At 36.2% G+C, this 17,540-nt stretch overlaps 2 protein-coding genes across 2 annotated transcripts in view; one reads left to right on the forward strand and one right to left on the reverse strand.

The window, feature by feature from the left end:
* The window catches only part of LOC129443267 (E3 ubiquitin/ISG15 ligase TRIM25), a 26,655-nt gene extending 20,199 nt beyond the window's left edge, over window positions 1-6,456 (forward strand). Inside the window, exon 6 of the mRNA XM_073857832.1 lies at window positions 6,153-6,456. Coding sequence (XP_073713933.1) covers window positions 6,153-6,217 — 65 coding nt within the window. The 3' untranslated portion in view covers window positions 6,218-6,456. The remainder of the gene's footprint in view (window positions 1-6,152) is intronic.
* The window catches only part of LOC141351225 (protein strawberry notch homolog 2-like), a 25,045-nt gene extending 7,566 nt beyond the window's left edge, over window positions 1-17,479 (reverse strand). The window contains exons 1-15 of the mRNA XM_073857826.1: window positions 17,389-17,479; window positions 17,151-17,294; window positions 16,939-17,056; window positions 16,738-16,843; window positions 16,452-16,605; window positions 11,369-11,549; window positions 11,013-11,106; window positions 9,572-9,648; window positions 9,289-9,471; window positions 8,342-8,467; window positions 6,494-6,621; window positions 6,175-6,310; window positions 4,730-4,842; window positions 2,101-2,172; window positions 1,908-2,016 (exon numbers count right to left, since the gene is read on the reverse strand). Coding sequence (XP_073713927.1) covers window positions 1,908-2,016; window positions 2,101-2,172; window positions 4,730-4,842; window positions 6,175-6,310; window positions 6,494-6,621; window positions 8,342-8,467; window positions 9,289-9,471; window positions 9,572-9,648; window positions 11,013-11,106; window positions 11,369-11,549; window positions 16,452-16,605; window positions 16,738-16,843; window positions 16,939-17,056; window positions 17,151-17,294; window positions 17,389-17,445 — 1,798 coding nt within the window. The 5' untranslated portion in view covers window positions 17,446-17,479. The remainder of the gene's footprint in view (window positions 1-1,907; window positions 2,017-2,100; window positions 2,173-4,729; window positions 4,843-6,174; window positions 6,311-6,493; window positions 6,622-8,341; window positions 8,468-9,288; window positions 9,472-9,571; window positions 9,649-11,012; window positions 11,107-11,368; window positions 11,550-16,451; window positions 16,606-16,737; window positions 16,844-16,938; window positions 17,057-17,150; window positions 17,295-17,388) is intronic.
* Window positions 17,480-17,540: the final 61 nt, after the last annotated feature.

The following is a 17,540-nucleotide window of genomic DNA, read 5'->3' on the forward strand; positions in this document are numbered from 1 at the left end:
AAATTCTGGATAGGGCTGCAGCTATCGATTCTTTTTGTAATCGATTAATCTAGCACTGAATCGATCGATTAATCGAGTAATCGGATAATTTTTTGTGTGTTTTTAAACAACCAAAACAAATGATGCATAACGAAAATGACGTGGCTGTAAAATGTTCAAGCATTTGGCTTTTATTTCTAAAAAAAAAACAGAGGTATTTGGCTCCAAGAAATAAGCCTATTTATTTCAATTTTTTACCCATTTAGTGTTTATAAGTGCCAGTGCCAACAATTAAACACTTTAATTTATTAATATGCACAACAGGTTTCATGCTGTAATCTAGCCCTGACATCAAAGTAAATATCTGGTTTATGAACATTTCTACACCTGCAGCATTTACCATTAGGCTTTTAACATATAATATATCATTTCTGGGGTGAGCCTATTTGCTATGGTAACAACCTGTGTGTATGCGCGCACGTGCACTTGTGTTTGTGTGTGTGCACGCGTTCTGTGCGTGAGGAAGAGTGACACCCCAGTCAGACGTTCAGTTGCTTCATTGCATTTTGGTACTGCAGAAATACATACATTACTTTTCAATAGAACGCTGCATTTGGTTTGCATCACTTGCATTGCGGTGCATTTTAGGTTAAGAATCCGTTCGAAAAATCACAACATCACGTCCCGCTGTATACAGTGAATGCATGCTGAAATTATTGTTGCGTGGCTACATAAAAGTTTAAGCATATTTGATGCATCGCGCGATTGGTCTCTCGCGTGAGAGAGAATAACTTCCTTACGCAAAAATCCAATAAAACAGAGATTATTATTATTGAACAAAATATTACAAATATTACATTCAGATTACAAGTTGCCCATATATGATTGCACTGTGGTGCCGTTTTTTGGTACACACACCTGTAGTGCATGCGTGTGTGTCAAGGGGTTCTTTTTTAATCTATACTGTCCTGAAATTGAACGTGAATACGTTTACTACTTAAAAACATCAAAGCTAAACATCATATCTAGTCAAACCGCATAACGACATCGCTACAAATACAGTATGGGATTAAAATCAGCGAAAGCTATGTTACCTTGTTTCATCGACGCTTGGTGAAACAACAGAGTGGATGTTTTCAGTTCAGATGCTGAATGTAATGATCCCAAACTTTAAACATTCTCTCTCTGCCGTTTATGGACATATTCGCTCCGCCATCGCGCCAACTAAATTCAAAATGAACCACGCGCTATGATGTGCTTCCTGAACATTGAACAACGGTCCGTGTGAATCAGATCTCGGCGCGTGTAGTGCGCGTCATAGGAATTTAACGAGGCTTCGAGGCAGAATTTTTGCCTCGAGGAATTTTTTGAATTGAGTAAATCGAGTAACTCGATGAATCGTTTCAGCCCTAATTCTGGATGCACTGGCCGAAAACCAAATCCTGAAAATTTGTTCATAAAAAAGTTTTGTATATTTGTGTTATATTAGACTTTATAGTTTTGTTAATTTAATGTAAATACACAAGTCAATGTGCTATGCAACAATCACAGGCAACAGAGCATCACACAGAAATTGAAGTGTTTGCACACAGCCGTCATGATAGTGAGATTGAAATCTGAGAAGGGGACGAAAACCAATAATGACGTTTTTGGCAGAAATTTCGGTGCATCCCTAAAATAAACTCCCCTGTACTGTGAACATTATTAAACATTGATTTATAAAACAATCTACATAAAGTAGTTTTTGAGCAATTAAAAAAATAGAAAAGGAAAATAAAAATACCAAGAAATCAACAATGGTACAAATATTGGGTCCTTAATCAAGTTAATCACTAATACACTACTGTAAAATCAACATGATCTAGAGAATACATGATTGAATACTACAGATTAGTTGTGTAAGTATGAGGTCAACATGGAGACGTTACCTCTGAAGAACATGAGATCTCCTCCTGGATAACCCTTGGGTGGAGGAACTTTATTGTCAATGTGTCCCAGGATGGCTTTAGTGATCTTATCCAGCGCTTTGGTGCCGTACTGAGACAGAATGACAGACGCTTCATCAATAAAGAGAAAGTTCATTGAATAATGAGCATTAATAAGAGAGAAAAATCTTCTTACTTTATTCTCAAAGTTATACTGGCTCAGATCTCTGGACTCAGTGGCTCGCCGATCACCGTGAGTCAACGCTCCCTACACGACAAAACACACAACACTTCAAACTTAACACTGTCACATTTCAACAAACAGCACACTGGTGTCTCTAGATCAGGCCCACTGCTCTGCACATTAGGTTACGTTATGTTCTTCTTCATTCCAATTTTGTACCTTATAAATCTGATCAAACTAAAGACGACTTTTAAAAAGATAAAACAATTAAAATATCAAAAACGAAGACAAAGATGTAAAAAAGCAACAACAAATCACAGGAAAAGAAATCAAAGAAATGCAAGCAATTTCCAATGTATGGAACATAAATAAGATACAGAGCAAAGGTTATATGAGCAAGTAATCAACCAGTTAAGGACTATTCATGTGAGCACTGTTGTTTACACTAGGGATGGGCATTCGATTAAGTTTTCTTTGTCGATCGTCAGGAGAATTAACGATCGACTATCGATTAATCATTAATATTTTTATAATAAAATTTGTTATTTAACTTTTATACTTAAAAAAGGCAATGAATATAAATATACAGCGTGTTTTTCCTCGATGAGACCTTTATTACAAGATCAACTTGTGGCAGACAGTTAAACTATGTTTCAAACATATATGTGCATGCATGTGCGGTGCTCTAAAAGCAGCGGAACCTGCAGCTGCGAGCAGCGTTCTTAAACAGAGACCTCATTAGTTCCAAAATAAAAAAAACAGATTCATGTTTAACATTAAATTAAACAAAAAACATAATACTTAGATCTGATAGGTTTTGTCAAAATGTAACTCAAAATTATTCAAGCCAGAAGAAAGTGCAAGATATTAGCCTTCCTAACATTAGGCTATAACAAATTAGGCATTAAAGCCTCGTGAAAAATAACTAACTTTAGTAACTCGCATAAAACTTCTGCACCAGTCTACTGATTTTTTTTTTTGAGAAATAAAAGCATGTTTTGGGGTCAGACGCGACCGCAACCCATGGTGACCGTCAGTCCAGCCGCCGCCGAAAGCAGCCGCTCCGAGGAGACTGACCGGGATGCACAGGAACCTCAGCGCTATCTTATTCCGCATACAGAGTATGTGTGAAACAGCGTGCGTTTTGTGAGCCCCATTTACCATTGTATAATTATACTAACATAGTCTTTTAGTTTTTATTTGTTGTAAAACAACAGTAGACACAAATTTACTATGGTCTCCAACTCCACAATATACCATAACCATGTTATTTTTAGTAAAATTGCGGAAATACAAATCGTTTTTAATCTGCAAAAAAAAAAAAAAAAAACATTTTTACAATGATAAAATCATGGCTAATTTTCCTAAGGTAGTAATTACAAAATTATATACGTTTGAAAGACGGAGATGCGCACCTGTCAAACTATTACATAACAGAGCGAGGCCAGAGACAAACGTGCTCATAAACGGGAGTAATATGGAATAATGTGTGCATCTTTGAATAACTGTAATTTTAAATATATTTTTGTCATATAAAGTTTTGAGACATGGCCTAATAATGCTTTTTTCACTTTTATTGCTCATTTAGACTTATTGTGCGGTTAACAGCGTTTTTGACGCATTTACCTCAGAGATTATTTTAGCAATATTGCTTTTTTCCGGTAATAATAATACAATTTATATTTCAATCCTGTTTCATTGTCTGTTTATTCATTTCATTATGCTGTTATGTTAATGTGATGATATTTATTTGCCATATGAAACGTGCCGTTATATGAATACTTTTATATAATATTCAAATTATATGCGGAATAATGTCTGCATCTTTGAATAACTGTAGGAATACAGTTGCTTCTTTTTGTCATAAAGTTTTGAGAAATAATAATATTGTGAGGATTTATTTCCATATGAGACGCTTTTGTCGTTGAATACTCTCGTTTATTATTTGGAAATCATATACATACATAGTAGGAAATATATAATGTGGAAGGGTAGACTTGCAAAGTTACTCTGCTTATTGTGGAGATAAATAAAGCATTGCAAAACTGCTGATTTGATCCATTCAGATCCTGACCACCAGGCTAGAGATTTTAAACATCCTTAATCCACACTTACTAGTCTGTCAAATAATATCTAAAATATATTGTTTTGTAAAAAAATGATGCTTTGTTCTATTGTTTATGCGGAAAAGTGTTCACAGAAAGTGTCAATCACATGAACGTTTTATGCAGAATAAGCGGTCAGCAGCAACGGGTGCTTGACGGATTCGCCGCACACATACGCAAACGCACTGCATACTGAGTATTTGTGAAACAGGAGTTAGATAAAAAAAAATGCATTAGATTAATTGATAACAAATTACGAAATCGACGAAATTCTTAACAATCAATTATCGATCGTCGATTAATTATGCCCATCCCTAGTTTACACTTTAGTTATTGTTTGAGACCTTTGTTAAAAGCTTTACTGTTAGTTTCTAGTTTTAGCTCAGTGGGTAGAGAGTTCCAGTTTGCCTCCCCCCCCCAAAGTTTGTTCTTGAAAACATCCATACACATATTTCACATACAACTTCGTGTGTACGCATGCTTAATGAATGAGACCCAGTGTAAATGAGCTGCTGAACGTATGTGAGAGATCTTACCAGACTCTCCAGCCTCTTGGCAACAATAGAAGCGAAGCGTCTCTCTCCCGCCAGCTCTGAGATGAGGAAGATATACTCCGGAGCAGTAACCTGATTAGAGCGATGTGTTCGACCTGATACACAAACACACACACAACATTGAGTGCGTTTACATGCACAGTCTTACGCCGATTATGCTTAATAAACTGATAACATGTAAATGCGTAAAACGGTTTTCTTTTATCAGGGAAAGCCCGTAAACTGCTACGTATGCAAAAAACAATCGGCACAGGTAGTTTTTTGCTCATTACCCCGATTTCATGTTGCATGTAAACACCTTAACCGGCTTTCTCACGGTTTTGTCCACGTGCGCATGTCGTGTAAAAGATAAACGTCAGATGCAAAAGTAAGCGCAAAGTAACGCATAAAAGTCTCCGCTTGACTAAAGCAGTTGGAAGAAAAACTGCGAAAATAAAAACTGATGTTATATTTGAAGAGTTTCGTTGCAAAACGAGATAACCACCGTTTTTTTAATTGTTCAGAAATCTCGTTTTTTGGTTGTGCATTCCAATTAATTTCAATGCAACTGCAGTTGGTTTGTTTTGATTTAAACCTTCATAACTTAAAAAATACAGCTAAGTAGCACCATAAAACAAAATAATAACATGATAACATAATAATAAACATGTTTTGACAAAAATGTAAAAAAATGGATTTATCTCGTTTTGCAACAAAACTCTTCATTTACAGGTTCTGGAGACACGAAAAGAGATAAAACAATATAGCTTAAGACATATGTCGTTGGCTTTTTGATCGACTATTATGTACTATAGGCGATGACGTCACTTCCTGCGAGAAACATGAGAAATCTCCAAGTACTAGGGATGCACGATATATCGGCCGACATATCGCTATCGGACGATAACTGCTTATTTTTAATATTATCGGTTATCGGTCTGATAGCAAAATTAGGCCGATAAATGAAAGCCGATAAATGATGGATTATTTTATTTATTGTTTGTTGAACCACTTCACTTGCTCATTGCTGACCATGTGGAGTTTTGATTGGTGCTTTCTGTGACATAGCACGAAGATGACACATGTTGCGGGCTTAAGAAGAGTATGCTAGTCTAGCGCAAAGACAAGATGTCCGCGGTCTGTGAGGTTTTCATTGTGAAAATAATATGAATATTTATCGGCCTATATATATATATCGGTTATCGGCCCCCAAATATATAGAGTTATCGGTATCGGCCAAAATTTCCATATCGGTGCATCCCTACCAAGTACCATGTAAACGCAGTTGTCTGCATAGCCGGTTTATTGATTTGCATGTAAATGCATGAAAAGAGTTTTTATAATAAGCAGATTTTTGATAGTTATCCGCTTATTCTGTGCATGTAAATGTACTCACTAATGACCGACAAATTCTCTTCACAAACAGGGAGAAAGAAAGCAACGCTCACCGAACTGCTGTATGGCCCGGTCGGCGCTCCACGGCAGCTCTAGTGTCATGTGAACTCGTCTCCTGCGGTTCTGCACACGTTTATCTGCCTGTAGAGAGATGCCCGAGCTGGCAGCCTCAGAGATGATGGCTATAAGCTGTAAGAAAGAGAGAAAACATCAGTCATCACATATCTGAACGCTGTTTTATGTGTTCAGGGAATTTTCCAGAACTGGGCAACAAGGAACACAAAAAACTACATCATTTACTACATGTGCTTTGAGATTAAATTAAGTTTAAAATATCAGTTTCTTTTCTTTGTGTTGTGCAGAGATCATCACCTTCTCTCCTGTCATGAATCTCTCTTTCTCTCTGATGTTGACATTGTCGATGGTCAGGCCTTGTTCGGCTCTGGTCTCGTATCGCACGCTACCGTCAGGACGCCGCACAACACGGCCCTTACGCCCGGTCATCTACACACAAACACATATGTACTTGTTTTACATTCTAGTTGTGCACGCTAACAGCAAATGACCTGCAAATTTTATAAAATGAGCAGTAGTAAGATCTTTTTATTGCCATTCCTGTCTATTGAAGTCTATTCTGGCCAGAAAAAAACACAATCACAGTTGATTTTGTGCCTGTGGCTAATAAATGTGATCAGATTAAACTTTCTACAATCTGTCCAGGAAGGACTGCATGAACCTCACAAACCTTAGCACAGATGTGCATATGTCAACATAAAATGCCTTTCTAGTGGACAGATTAAACCCTGATTTACGGCCAATCAGATCACAGCCTGATTATTTAGTGTGAATATCAAACAAGCTAATAGAATGTGATGCTTTAAGGGGTGGTTTCCTGAAAGGGCTTATCCTAGTCCCAGACTAAAATGCATGTTTGAGCTACTTTCATTTTAAAACACTTTGCACTGACGTATCTTAACATATATCAGTGACATTGTTTTGTCTCAAGATGCACACCACTAGTAAGGTTTGTTTGTAAAAACTTCTTAAATGTCCTAAAATAACTAAGGCCTTGTCCAATATAATGCTTTTAAAGCTTTAATGATTGATTTAAACATACCAAAATATACAAAATACATTACACTGTCCTAACCAGGCACTAGTGTCAGTTTCTTGTTCAAAGAAAGTGAGAATTCTGCTTGATGTGACACAAAGAAAGCCAATGCGAGCAAATTTAATATAGGGGAGAGCGGGCACAAATGAATGCTTTTTGACTTTGGCTCTATCATTCAAAAAAATATTTAAGTTAGATGAATCATTGTTTTACACAATCAACACACACATGTCTGCTATAAATGAACACTTAAAGATTGTTTGTGGGATCTACCGTTATCGTCGTACAATTACACCGAAAGTGACAGGAGTCCACACCTTACCCCATAGGTGGGCTTCATTGTAACAAACAGAGGGTTTGTTGTAACACCTGATAGAAAATTAAGTTTAAACATAAATAATTCAATCAAATTCTGTCTATATACTAAAGGTGGATATTGTTTATATATCTGTCTATAATAGATAGATATCCACACATTCATACATCCATCATCCTTCATCTAAACATCATTGTATTATGCAGCAATGCATAGAAATAGATTTAAGACAAAAAAATCCTAATTGTGAGTTATTTCCCCTGATATTATATTAACAGTTATCATTTTGATGAATTGTATTTACATTGTTTTCGTTTCATTATCATTGTATACCTGAGACTTAATGTGTGACAACTAACCCCACTATGTAAAAATGTTTTCAATTCCAGCTATCAGCTACTAGGAGTTGCTGACATGTTTCATAATGCTGTTATGTTTTAGGTAACAAGACAGTGAATAAAATAACAAAGTTGGATTTGGTGACTTAGACACCCAACTCAGAAAAAAAAACGATGATATTATAAGATGAATAAGTTTACTTTCATGCCTCCAAAACACTCTCTGTTCAATATCTTAACAAAACACAAAACTTTTCACAAATTCACAGAAGATCTTCTGACAGTAAGAGAAAAAGCACAGAAAGCACAGATTGATCGGCCCTGTAGAAATATGTAAAGTAGCTGTGTTACGATTAACCCCGTGTTAGTTTGTGCCCCGCTCACCCTTACAGCTGTTATAAGCCAGTGAAGGACATTATAAAACTGTAATTTAATGGCAGACATTCAGCAATTCCTCATCTCAGAAACTCTCTCTGGTCCTCCAAACCTGTCAATCAGTTCATCAAGTGTGTTGAGTGGCAGCTCTTTACCCAGCTCAGATATTTTACCCAGCAGCCTCTGCTTCAGTTCTTCTAGTTTAGCTGAACACACACACATATATACTTGATCAGATATGATCTGGAAGAGGTTTTAATAAGCCCTGTGAAGTTTAGATGTCTAGTCTGTGATTTAATAAGCATGAGCTGTATGTATGTGGACTAACTGCTTATTAAATCACTTCTTAGTTCAGGTATTAATTTACAGGAATGAGTACTAGGGAGATTTCCAGACAGCTAAATATTCCCCAGGACCATTTTCACATTTGCATTCGCTCCTCTGAACAGACGTACGCAGTGATAGTCGATCTGAAATCAGCAGAAATGGCAGCAGAATTCACGCAGTGATGGGCGATACAGAAAACAGTTATGCAGTACTGGATTAGTGGCTAAAATGTGCGCGAGGGGGACTCGATGTAAATTATGTAAATTGTTTATGACAAAACTTATCAGCTGTTTGTAAAATGTGAATAATCTGAACGTGGGCTAATTTTACAAGACTAACGGATTAGATTTCATGCCTTTGCCATAGTAAATGTTTAATGACATCACAGAGTTTACCGGTATATTAATACTGATGTGTAAATGATATCTTACTGAGAAAAATATCAAACACCACTGACTGTGTGAACAGCACACGTGTGCAGTTACACAAAAGGTCTTTCTGGTAATTTGACAGTCATTTATCAGTTTTACTATGGGGATAGGACTCATTATAATATAAACACATTTTTAAACACAATTATAATAAGAAACATTTTTCCTCTGTAATAACAAATGAATCACAAAAAGCAAGAATACTGTATGCTTAATAAAGAAAAACAGGGTGGATTGTGATGCTATGTAAACTTTAACCGTTACCCTACCTGTAGGCCCATTAATGTGGTTGACAAAAATCACATCATCATTATCTTGTAGTGATTCAGGAGAGGAATTTGATTCACTGTCAATGTCATCTGAATCAGAGTCTGAATCATCACTGATTTTAATAACGCCGCCCATTTCAACACAGTGCTTTGGAAGTTTTAAAGGCCGACTCTTGGGTTTTCCTGTAGAAAACAATAAGACGATGATTCTTATAAAAATCCAGATTTATTAGATACCCACACAGATCATCAAAATATTGTTTAATGAAAACACAGAACTCACGTTTCCTCTTGTTGGTGGCAGTTTTCTCTCTCTTCTCTGTTGGAAAGTGTTTTTGGACTAGCGAGTGGAAAACACCCCTATGGAAAATAACGATGCCACACATTTCAAACCAGCTCACTTTCACTTTTAGACAATAAATACAGATGATCTAATGTTATTAGTGGCCTACACAACTGACCGTAGTGTTCAAATATACTATCACAAATTATATTTTTATTAAAATAATAAAACAATAGGACTGTGACGATGCATTGCGTTTCCCATTAAAAATATCTGTCTCTGATTCTGTGAGTCACTATGAGCTTGAGTCGTTTATAACACTCGTCAAACACAATCATTCAAATCATTAAAATATCTGAAACTATTTGAAAACAGATAAATAAATATGCTTACAGACTTTTCCTGGACTAGCGTTTGTAATGGTATTTCTTCTGCGAGACAACTACGTTTTTGCTGGAGAGCGCCCTCTGGCTTTTGGAATTGGCGGCATTTCACCGTATTTCATTAAAATTCCTTTATTGAGAAAACACGCATTTGCAAGATGAATTAACCCAACCCTATAAAACAATGTCACTCATTCTACTGCGGTGTGATGAATGCTGGGATTTGCACTCATGGACAATAATCACAAACCTTATTAATCCAAAGTTGCAAATAAAAAGTCAAAAATGTGTACATTGGCATTTACACAAACACATACCGATAGCTGTGTAAGAAACAGAAATGTACACAAACTCTTAAATATACATTCACACTTCAAGCACAAATAAGCACATTCAATCTCTCGAATCTGTCAATGCAGTTTTAAATCTTTATACTAGGGCTATGATGATAAACTCAATATGCACCGCTGCAGAAGAACCATAACACACGCAGCTCCAGGAAATGCCTACATGCAAATTTATATAAATGTTCATTAAATCTTTTCAGGTATTTTCATGATAATAAAGAATATTTATAATGATTATGAGTGTTGCTTTTTCAAAATAAGTGTTATAAACGACTCAAACTGACAGTGATTTCAGATTGATAAGGACTTCCTCCTATTGATCAAAAAGCCGTAGTACACGCACAAGCTGTGCATAATATCGCCTTTACAATTCAGAATCGATATCATTATTAATATGAACTGTGATTAATCGTTCTTTATAACTTGACTTTTAAAACTACTTTATATGCTGAGAGAGAGAGAGAGACTATAAGGGAAGAAGTGCTTTAAAGAAACAGGACCTAAAACATAAGCTGCAATAATGTAAAATATGTCTAATGAACAATCAATCTATTACACCCCCAAAAAACAAATTCATAAAAGAGTATAATGGGACACCTTTAAAAGAGTCAGTAAGTCTATAATTGGGGATTTTACATGCTGTTGAAATCAGTTTGAGAAGATATGACTGGAAACAGCATCTCAACGGACACTGAGTGTACAAACACTTACTCAGCAGCAGATACGAATCGGTCCAAATGTCCATCGTTCTCATCCAGGACCTCACGAGTACGAGCCTCTCCGGTGGACTGCAGGCCAATCACGACACACTGATGAAAAACGACACGGGACAGAAGGTGGAGCCACAGTCAACAATATTAATCGTTTGTGCTCGAGTTAAATTAAAAAGTGGTGCCACTGCACAGGGTTATTATTTTTCAAACAACATTTTTATGTTTGCGTGAATAATTCCTATTAACTGATAATAGCACTAAAACAAATATGAGTCTTTTTCAGTTCCAGTTTCCAAATCTTTCATCAGGTATGATGATGATGATGAAGAACAGCAGTATTGTGAATAAGCGACTCACACTTGCCGCGCTGCATCTCAGCCTCAGCGAGCTCCACCAGACGACGAACTTTAGCAGCGATGCAGAGATATTTAAAAAACCTCTGATGTGACGACCAGAACTGACCCCACAAAGACTTACGCGACACCAAACCCAAAGTGTCTGCAGCCATAGTGAACAACTCCAGAGCTTCAGCCCACTACAAAAAGACATTCACAAACTTTTCATATCTAAATCTCATCACTTCAGCTGAAATCAATAATGAATAAAATAACAGATACATTTTATTACAGATTAGCTGGATGTGTGTATTATGTCTCACTGTGAAATCTCTTTACCGTAATGAAAACCGAATAAGAAAAATATTGAAGTGCAAAGTGCAGGGAAAATCAAATTAAAAGCGTTTATTTTTCATTTAAAAAATCAAGTTATGATTGTAGCTTTAAAGAAGATTATCAGTATATATTATCATGTCATGAGCCTTGACAAGAGTACTTAAACCAGGGTTTCCCAGTGGGTCAGGGCTCACAGGGGGGCCTCAACAGATTTTAAAAATATTGGACAAAACAATCATTAAAATAAGCTAAAACAAGCAAAAATCAAGATGTTTCTTATTTTTTTGGGGGCTATTTTAGTAGCGACTAAATATTTGGCTAGTCCAAGCCAAGGTTATAATCGTTAACGAAAACGAACGAAAAAACGAAAACTAGGTGGGGAAAAACATTGTCGTTAACTGAAATAAAAATAAAAACGAGGCATTACAAAAAACGATAACTAACTAAAACTGTAGTGTGTGTCTGGCAATACTAACTAAAATAAAATAAATTTATAGATTAAATGTCCTTAGTTTTCGTCTTTGTTAATGTCTTTCATAAAGCAAATTACGTTAAGAGTTAAGCTTCAAATTCCTTTCCATGCGTCTCTCACTCGCGCGTCACACACACACATTCGCAAATTAATGACTCATTTAAGTTGATTCCTTACAGGGTGTTGCAAGTAAATGAGTCTTTTGAGTCGATTCTTTACAAAACAAACGGGTCAAACTGTTTGAATTGGTTCGCGAATCAGTTTAAATGAATTGTTTAGATCGCTTCAAAAACTGAATCGTCTGATGCGGTTTTGCTCGTGTCTAGAAACACGCAGAACATAAAGAGTGTTGGATTACGTGAATATGATTTTACTAATCTTTTAACTAAAAGCAAAGCTTCACACGTGTACCGGCCATTATATACGCGCGACCTTTCATCGTCCGAAACATTTAAACGCGCGCAACCTCCAGAAGCACTGTGTACACGTGACTGAATGAAGAAAGTCCATCTATGATTAGTCTCAGCCTCAGACGTCACGCCCACAAACTGTTGTCTGATGTTTCTCGTACACTTTTCTGGAAACCCTGTGAGAATGTTACAGTAGTCTTTGATTTTTTGAAAAAAAAAGGATTTCCAGGAGACGCGAGTGTCGCGATTAGTTTCGGTCCCTGGAAAACAAAGCTCTGACGTTCCATTGAGGAAGAGAATCAGTCGTGTTCACGTGGATAATAATGACCAGTTATCATGATCAGCTAAACATTGGATTCTCAAAAATATGCAAAGTTCGCAGCATAGACTCTCTAAAAGACGTCCAAGAGTTTTGCTTGAGGCAGTTATTTGAGTCAAAAAGTTTGGTTCTCCTGAATTGCTTGTATGTGTTAAAAAGTGGAGAGATATGCTTCAAACAGACGTTTAACAGGATCGTCTCATTGGTGTGGCTGTTGATGAAGTGCTCAACGTTGTCCTATGGTGAGTAATGTTGTTTATTTAGATGCTATTTGGTTGCGATTGGTTATTTCAATAACTGACTTGTTGCCAGCCGGCTCGTCATTGTGGGGAGTCCGAAACGTGACACTAGATGAAACAAACTGTGATTGGTTGTTTGACATGTCGGTCAAACAGCTTGTGGGCGGGCTTTGTCCAGAAAAAGCAGCGAAAAACACCAGACCTTCAGTATTGAAGGTCTGGCTACGCGAGACTAATCTATGATTGACGTCTGATTCGCTGTATACTGTACTGTGTATAATGTAAGTGCTTCTCACAACACACACACACACACACACGTGACATGAGATTCACAACATAAGAAAACATGAGTTTTGTCTAAAATTAGTTGTATTTCATGTAAGTGTAAACTGTCGATGTCATCAGACCATCTAAGATTTTCTGAGTTAACTTTAATATGCATAACTGAATGCAAAACTGTGTCAGTTAACTTGTCTGATATTTCAGCTATAAGCTGTATACATCAACCTTAAAGGGATACTTCACCGATTTAGCATTCAGCTTTGTATCTGTAGAAACCCGGCAGTATTACTGAATGACCATGTTTCCCTCCATCATTTCCCCCTGAGAGGAGAGATATCTGCATTTTGGTTCTGCAAAAAAGTCCTCCGATGATGTAATATGACGATTTTTGCATCATCGGAGGACTTTTTTGCAGAACCAAAATGCAGATATCTCTCCTCTCAGGGGGAAATGATGGAGGGAAACATGGTCATTCAGTAATACTGCCGGGTTTCTACAGATACAAAGCTGAATGCTAAATCGGTGAAGTATCCCTTTAAGACACAAGTTAATTTCATAGAAATGCTTGTCTATTCTGTGCTTGTCTAAAGTATTCTTTAATATGTACTGTTTGTGTATTTTGCAATTTTACACATATATAGCCTACTGTAGGCCTACGTGCCTTTCAAAAGTTTTCAGACAAAACATGCAAAAATCCTCAGTTTGCTGTGGAGTCAAGAAAAGTCTAAACATTAAAAGATGAATAGACAAAAGTACAGAAATGTCACATGTTTTAACATGCACAATATTCCAACTCAATGACAAAACACGTTTGTATTTTAATACTATCTAATGTGGCCACGTTGAGACCATTGAGTGTTCAAGTGATGAACTGTGTCCTAATGCATTAATTGTTCACACACATATGTAGTGTCAGTTTGATCCAGTTCTTTTGAGTTTTGCGTTTGGGCACAACATACAAGTCAGCATTAAAGGCTGTTTTTCTTTGTTGTTAAAGCATGTATGTGTTGAAGGTTAATAAAATGTGACTTCTGTACTTCTGACACACTGATATTCATCTTACCAATTTCTGGTCTCCACAGCAAACTTTTACTGTCCTGATCCTTGTGGTGTGTACTGTGTGTGCATGTATATTTTTTCTTAAGAGTAACTAGTAACTTGCTACTTGAGTATTTTTTTCTTTAGTTACTTGTACTTTTACTTGAGTCAAGTTTTTGCCTACTCTTTCCACCTCTGGTTATTTGTCATGTTCTTTTCTCAGATTGAGCTCCCTGACAATCTGACAGAAATGTCTTGTTGTGGCTCAAAAATGGGTTGAATACATGCGGTTCATGTATGTCTTCTTTAGTCTGTTGGCTCTTTAAGTTTTTTACTGGCACACATCACATCTTACTGTGGAGTGTTAAACTTGAGACTGTTTACATATTTGTGCCCATATGTAAATTTTTTAACTGGTTTTATTTTTGAATGAATATTTTCTAAAATTGTATGACTTTTTTGTTGAGTTATTATCACACAATTATTTTTCTGACCTTTTTTAATTCTTGCCCCTGACAAATAACCCAAATTACGAAAAAGACTAAAACTAACACTAAAACTAATAAAAACTAAACTAAAATTAAGCATTTTCAAAAAACTAAACTAAACTAGCAAACCCACTTTAAAAACTAATTAAAACTAAACTGAATTTGAAAACAAAAGTCAAAACGAAATAAAAATAAAAACTAATGAAAAATGCAAAACTATAATAACCTTGACTCCAAGCTCTAATAATTTATTTGGAAAAAAATTAGTTGAGTTGGGGGCCTTAAAATATTGCTGTGGGCCTTGAAGTGAAAAGGGTTGTGAACCACTGGCTTAAACTGTTTAATACGCTTGAGAGGTTTATAGACAGTTTCATCGGACGCATGTGATACACGTCTGGATCCACACTTTATTTCCGGTTTCGTTTTTTTAATGGTCTGAGTAATTGCTTAAATGATCTCTTGAACAAATGCCTCGTAGAAAATAACAAATGTTTTGGTTTCCTAGGTAATCTATGTGTTGTTGTTTTGCTTGTTATATAAATAAACTACGTTTAAAGAACTTTGTTGTTATTTATTATTAGCGCAGTTTACCGGAAGTTATGTGCGGACCGCGACAGACGCTCGTTTATGTTGTTACTGCTGAAACCGTCTATAAGGCTGCAACTAACGATTAATCTGGCAATTATTTTTAGATTAATCGACAAATCAAATAAAAAGTACATTGTAAAAGCCACACACTACTACAGCATTTTATAAAAATATAATCTTTTTGATTTTGATATTTTCAGCCTTAAATAAAAAAGTTTGTGCCGCTCTTAAATAGTAAAACATCTTTAAATATCAAAATAATCATAAACAAAACTTATTGAGTCTTCAGGGATGTGCTGGTGAGGAAATTTTGTCATGTATCAATAAACGTATTTTAATCTTCAACTTTAGACCTTGATGAGAATGAACATTATTAGTTAATAACAAAATAAATAATCCCTATGATATGAAAGTGATATACATGCAGTATTACAGTAATAAAAACATGGATTTCCCCCTTACTTTAAAACAGATGATTAGTTTGAGGTTCAATACTACTTTAATGAAAACCCAACAACAATTAAACAAATACAAACTCACTTATATTAAAGGAAATTAAACCTTTATTAACCAGCGTTCATTTACGCTTTTGCTTCCGTCATTGTGCGGTAAGAAGAATCGCCTGATAAACGTGCAGCTCAACTTGTATGAAGAAAACATGTTTGACTTTAATTATAAGCGCACAGATGGCGCTGTATGAAGCAAACATGTGTCTGCACGGTCCAAAGGTGGTGCGGGAGCATGTGACGTCACAGACCAATTAATCGATAATTAAATTAATTTACATTAATGCATTTCATACTAGATTATTATCGATTTTATCAATTAGCTATTGTAGCCCTAGAGGTTTATGATTTTATAGTCAAGTATTTCACAGAACATTATATATGTGTGTATCTATGCATGTATGTATGTATGTGTTTCTCTTACCAGTCTAGCTGCTCTGTTGTAAACCAGTTTAAACTCTTCATCCAGAGTTATCTCCTCTATACGAAAGGACACACCAGAAAAACTCAGCTGTCGTGCAATATACATGCCACTCACTTTCATATCCATGGCTACAATCTCCATTGCACCAACACCTCTGCAAAACAGATCATGGGATGTGAAAGATATATTCTATTACTACATTTGGTCTTTTTTGTTGGATAAAACAGTACAGTATTTTTTTGTTACATAAAGAGCACTGATCTATTCTATGAGTGTGACCTCTGACCTCTTTTCAATAGCATGCAGGAAGTCATCAAACGTTTTAAATGGTGTCCCCTGCCCCCAGATGCCCAGTCGGCTCATGTAGATCATATTCTTTGGCTCAGAAGCACCTGCAGAATAACGATCAAAAACAGTTTAGATCAAACAAGCCACATGAATGATTGTGATACCACATACAGGTGTAGTTTAATAAAGCAGAACTCACCTGTGGCACTAGCATACACCACTCTTGCCCGGGGAAGTTTACTCTGAAGATCAAGCACCGCTTTACCCATCTTGGTGGAGGTTGCGTTTTTAGCTTTATGGCATTCATCAAACACAATCTGACATTCACACGTTAAGGATCAAGAGCAATTCAGATACTTTCTTTCCAGATATATCTTATTGATTTAAGATGACAAGACAAGTCAAGGATACAACTCCATCAAAGTTGGGTTTACACCAATCCAGGATCTGTTTGAGTCTGGTGCGGTGCTGCCCGCCAGCCTGGCTCTCTCCGATCAGTGCCGAGTATGTGGCGAACAAAACGCCTTCTGAGGTAGCCGTATCACCATATTTAATCTGTGTGAGAAAGAACAAATGACTGTAAATCAAGTTCAAAAGTCTCTCAAAATCACTGTCTATTAAATACTTTTATTTGAATCACATTACAAACCTTATTTAAAGCAAAAACAGGGATGTTGGGAGCATCAATGTCGTTGAGATCTCTCATAGAATCAAACTTTAGGTCATTTGAGACACTGAACCATAAAAAATAGTAGTAGTAATATGTTAGACTAGAATGAGAAATTCATCTCGCAAGTCTGA

This window comes from Misgurnus anguillicaudatus, chromosome 2 (assembly GCF_027580225.2).
Source record: "Misgurnus anguillicaudatus chromosome 2, ASM2758022v2, whole genome shotgun sequence".
NCBI lineage: Eukaryota > Metazoa > Chordata > Actinopteri > Cypriniformes > Cobitidae > Misgurnus > Misgurnus anguillicaudatus.